Source organism: Brassica napus, chromosome C2, assembly GCF_020379485.1.
Source record: "Brassica napus cultivar Da-Ae chromosome C2, Da-Ae, whole genome shotgun sequence".
Taxonomy (NCBI): domain Eukaryota; kingdom Viridiplantae; phylum Streptophyta; class Magnoliopsida; order Brassicales; family Brassicaceae; genus Brassica; species Brassica napus.
In genome coordinates, this window is record NC_063445.1 from 10,047,789 (window position 1) to 10,053,158 (window position 5,370).

At 34.6% G+C, this 5,370-nt stretch overlaps 1 protein-coding gene across 1 annotated transcript; it reads right to left on the reverse strand.

Moving 5' to 3' along the window:
- Positions 1 to 329: 329 nt before the first annotated feature.
- On the reverse strand, positions 330 to 2,881 carry LOC106406929 (glucose-6-phosphate/phosphate translocator 1, chloroplastic-like). Its single transcript, XM_013847679.3, has 5 exons — positions 2,181 to 2,881; positions 1,645 to 1,870; positions 1,335 to 1,557; positions 900 to 1,113; positions 330 to 665 (listed from the first exon to the last, which is right to left on the reverse strand). Exons 1-5 carry the CDS (start codon positions 2,670 to 2,672, stop codon positions 654 to 656), a joined length of 1,167 nt encoding a protein of 388 aa, XP_013703133.1. The 5' UTR covers positions 2,673 to 2,881; the 3' UTR covers positions 330 to 653.
- Between the last annotated feature and the right edge of the window lie 2,489 nt (positions 2,882 to 5,370).

Genomic DNA, 5,370 nt, shown 5'->3' on the forward strand with positions numbered 1-5,370 from the left:
CATACAGTATGCTGCTGATATCAATCACAATCGTAAAAATCAATAGTCCCGACGAGAGCGGTCCATGAAGCTGAACTCCTACTCACCTGGTCCACGTACATTATTATTTCTAAGAGGTTGCGTATCCTAGATCTTTCCATCTTCAAGATCTCAGGCTCGATCTGGTTTAGTATCCAGTTCTTTTTTTCTTTTCTAAATGCAATATGGGTTCTCATGCAGCATTACAACGATATAGTGTTTCAATGTATAAAATAACATGCCACTCAATCAAATATACGTATCAATAAGATACTTATCAATAAGATCATGCATATTTATAAAATTGAGGATAATCTCGAAGTTATTCTCCACTTTTTTATATAATACTTCTCACATTGTATAGGGGGGGGCGTCTTATTCTCAAGGGGACAATTTCTATCTCCAACTTTAGTTACAGAGAGGCAATCATCTCATTTCCCCAAATTCAAACACTTGAATCCAAAACACTCGACTTTAAAAAAACCGCCTATCACACTAAATATTGTCGTCTCCATTCTCATCATTTTTTCTTCATTATTATTGAGGACACATATCTACATCAAGCCCTTCACTCCCGGTTTTAACCGAAATTAACGAGCTCAACATCGGACTGCAACACTCCATGTCTTGCCTTATCAAAGCTTTGCCTGCATGACAAGCGGTTAAAGAAACATTAGAACGAAGACTCAAGATCTTCGAGTCTTCAACTATATTGCTCCAGAAGCATCCCAAACCAATAAACTAAGATGGTTCTTAATAATGTCGAAGAAGTATTAATTGGTCTCATCATGTGGCTGTGAGGTGAAGTCAAGAGACACTTATCTTATGGATAATAGAGGGTATATTGGTAATTTTAAGGTTTGTGTGCTGTGTGGTATTACCTGGGAATACAAGAAGGTTCCAAGGATAGCAACGGCGGCTCCAAGAGCATTAACGGGCTGGACAGGAGTACGGAAGATAATGATGGAGGAGACGATGACTGAGATACGCTTCATAGTGTTACCAACACTAAACGTCAAGGGAGAGATTTGGTCTAAAGACATGTAAGACACTTGGTTGTAGAGATGATAGAACACACTCTGCGCAGCCACCCACCTACAGATTTAATAGAAAGATTGTGAGATTGGTTAAGCCTATGATACGGATTCATTGGCCTAATCACGAAAGACTAATAGTTCGAATGAAAACAAGAATTTTGAGAAATAAAGACAAGAATTTGATAAATGGGTATTTTCACAACTGATTTATAGGCACGACAAGCCTTATTTCAGACAGGACAAAACGTCAAAGAGATACTTTGAGTTCAAAAGAGTTACCCGACAAACTGAGGTCCGATTTCGGAGAGAGCCTTCTGCCAGCCATCAGCCCACATCTGAGGTCCTTCAACCGCAAATGCAAAGGGCGTGAGGATCAAGAGTGATAGCATTGAGAGACAGGCGTAGTAGTTCATTCCGCTCACAGACTTTCCCTTCATCCCCTTCTTCGAGAAGATGTTGCGGAAGACGAATGCCAAGTTCGAAATCATCGCTCCCATGAAACCTGAGAGCAGAAACCATTTCAATTATATCCAACAACAATTACAAAGATAAAACATAACATGTGAGTGTCTTAGGATATATATAGTACCAGTCATGTTGAAGTTAAGCTCAGTAAGGGCAGAGAGAGCACAACCACCAATGATGGGAATGAGGGAGAGGTAAACCGAAGCAGGGAAGGTTTCACCCAAAAGGAACCTCGAGACAAGAACGCTAAACGCCGGTTCACCACTCTTGATGATGTGTGTGAATGAAACCGCAACCTTTGACATGCTCACCGTTGCAGCCACATGACCAATTGTATGCGCCACAGCAACCTTAAGCCAATCCAACCAAAAAAAAAACAATTGAATAAAACAAAACAACAAAAAAATTTAATACTTTCACCTATGAAATTAACACAATAATATGAACAAACACAGCCAAAAAGACACATCGTTTTCTACTCTCTCTCTCTCTCTCTCACCCAGGAAGCATACAAAACTACGCATATCGTTCAGGTAAAAAACAAAACAAGAAATATTCATGCAAGATCTAAAACCAAACCTCAAGTACCCATCATCGTAAACATCGATACGTAACCTAAAGTTTCGACCTTTTACTTAACAAACCCACCAACCCACTTACCGGAAAAAGAGTTTTCCAGAAATCGAAATCGGTTTTAGGAGTCTCAACGATCCCAACGGCCCAAGAGATGAGCATCATCAACGAACCGGCGGCGAGAGAGAGCGTCGAGGTGAGCCATGGGTAAGGGTAAGCGTTCAAGACCTTCTTGTTGTAGATGTTGAACACAACGTTCAAAGCCCACCAGGTCGCGAAGTAGATTCCGATCTTCAGCTTCTTCGCCGCCTCCGACTTCGTTTCCGCCGCCGCGTCGATCGGCTGAGGCTCGGACTTGTCGGCTTCGTAGGCGGAGCATCTCACCGGAGACTCTGCTCTCAGAGAGGAGAGGTGAAGCGGCCTGGAGAGAGACAAAACGGTGCGTTTTGGAAGGGCCGTCGAGGGGAAGGAGAGAGACGGGGGAGGTCGTTGGAGTGAGGGGGATGGTGGGTTACGGCGTAAGAGGGGGTTGGAGAATCCGATCTTGGCGGAGAGAGTCTGCTTCGCCGCTAAAACCATCGCCGGAGTAAAGGAGGAAGCTTTATCGTCGAATTAAAGTAAAAATAAAAATATTTAGAAACTTCGATCACGTAGAATCGAACAAGGGTTTGACCTAGAATCTAAAACAGAGAAGAATTCAACCAAAGAGAGATCTTAGCAGAGTTAGGTGGTCTTGTTCGTAGTGTTTATAGAGAAAGAGAATTATATAAGAACTACTGCAAGTATCGAAAGTACATTATTACGTTTATACGCTATTTGTCGTTTTTATTTTTATTTTTATTTTTTAATGGAAATAATTATTTGCTGACGAATACAAAAATAAATTTGTTATTTATTTATTTTTCAAATCAGTGAGACTAGGGAACTGTGTTTTTAATAAGAGTTGATTGTTAGTGGTTTTTGAATTGGTTTTTGGTTTTAGTTTTTCCTAAAACTAGTTTTAAGCTATTCAAGATTTTGCCAAAATAGTTTCCCGGTAAAATTGGGAATCTGGTTTTTGAGTCTCCCATGCAATTAAAAGGTCTATGTTTTAGGAGTTTTCTCTATCAAACCTACCGCAACTGTTTTAAAAGTAATTTGTTTATGGTTTTTTTTTTAATAATTTAGGTACAATATATCTATATTTATTCAACATATTATTAATACTGATATTTCTTACGTGAAGATATATGCCTCCTTGATAAACAAATATTTCTTTTTATTTGTAAGAGCCACATTTATTTAACAAAAAGACATGAAAACAAATCTTATAAATAATAATATTCTTTAAAACTAATTTATTCAATTATAATAAAATTAATAAATTTGGTTAAATTTATATAAAATTTTTAATACAAAATATTAATTAAGACATTATAGTGTACATCAAAGGTTATGAGAAGTATTTATTTATTTACTAAATAAATATTTATAATTGACTGATTATCTAGTTTAGTTGAAGAATAATGTATGCTATTAATATTAAAGAGAAAAATACGATGGAACGATAGTAGGTTCATATATTTCTTGAAATATATTAAAATGAAATGCAAAAGTTAAATTGGTGTATTGGTCTTTTGGAAAATAACAGTAAAATAAGAATTAGAAATGAAAATATAAATACATTTTATTTAGTTTTTTTGAGTTAAAATATATTATTTAAATATAAACTTAAATATATTTAAAATACAGCCATTAATTTTTATAATATTTTGGTTTCTTGTTTTTATTTGTATTTTAAACAAAATTTATATTAATTTACTTTTAGTGATACTTATGATATTTTTATTTTATTTTTTTCCTGGAAAATATTTTATCATTAATTATTTATTTTAATCTAAAAACAAAAACCAAAATCTAGTCACCAATCAAGTTTTTCAAAAAAATCAAAATCTACAGCAAAATTAAAAACCAAAAACTAAAACCAAAATCTAAAAACTAAAAACCAAAAACTACAATCTAAAAACCAAATAAACAATCATCACCTAAGTCTCCCTATTCGAGTTTAGGTTGAATTTTTCTTTTTTCTTTTGTCATCAGGTAACATTACTCAGAGCATGTTTAATGGGGGTTCTTAGGGTAGTGTTCTTAGCGGAATATAAGAACCCGTCTCTTAACTTTTAACTAAAAACACTAAGAACCGGTCTTAAGTTTTCGGGATTCTGTGTTTTTATATCTTGCTCTATTTTATAGGTGAAGTTTTGTGTGGAGCTGTTCTTGTCTTTGGTAATGTTATTGCTTCAGGTCTTGTTCGGAGAGTTGGGTTCAGTGCGTCTTTCGCCAAATTGGAGATCGAAGATCTTTTGACGGTGCAGTGTAGCCACTGGGAGCGGTGCATGTGCTTTAGTGACAGTGTTACTGTGCTTTCTTCAACTCTAGTTCCTTTCATGTCTGCATTACCTGAATGGTGTTTGGGTTTGTCTATGAGAGACCTTGTGTTTTCTGGCTTTTATATATGTTCCCTCCTGGCTTGGTTTTGTCTTTGATTTGCCTCCGATGCAGTAATCTGTTTTTCTTGTTGCTGGTTAGTATTTGGAAAAGGGTATAATCTCTATTTGCAGAAACAAGTGAAGAAGTTCAATGGGGTACTCATTTCAAGGTTGTTTCCTTTTTCTTTTGGAGTTTGCATGGTGTGCAAATATCTTTGTTGGGAAGGGTTTATCCTCACAGCGTCTTCTTTCAGATGCTTACTTCGTGCTCTTTTATGATGGTTCGAACTCTTTTCCTTTCTATCTGGATTAATCCTGGTTATTTAAGTTTCGCTTCTAGTTTGGATTATTAGAGTTGTCTTGTTTAGATTTTAGATTTTAAACCTACCGCAACTGTTTTAAAAGAAATTTGTTTATGGTTTTTTTTTAATAATTTAGGTACAATATATCTATATTTATTCAACACATTATTAATACTGATATTTTTTACGTGAAGATATGCCTCCTTGATAAACAAATATTTCTTTTTATTTGTAAGAGCCACATTTATTTAACAAAAAGACATGAAAACAAATCTTATAAATAATAATATTCTTTAAAACTAATTTATTCAATTATAATAAAATTAATAAATTTGGTTAAATTTATATAAAGTTTTTAATACAAAATATTAATTAAGAAATTATAGTGTACATCAAAGGTTATGAGAAGTATTTATTTATTTACTAAATAAATATTTATAATTGACTGATTATCTAGTTTAGTTGAATAATAATGTATGCTATTAATATTAAAGAGAAAAATACGAT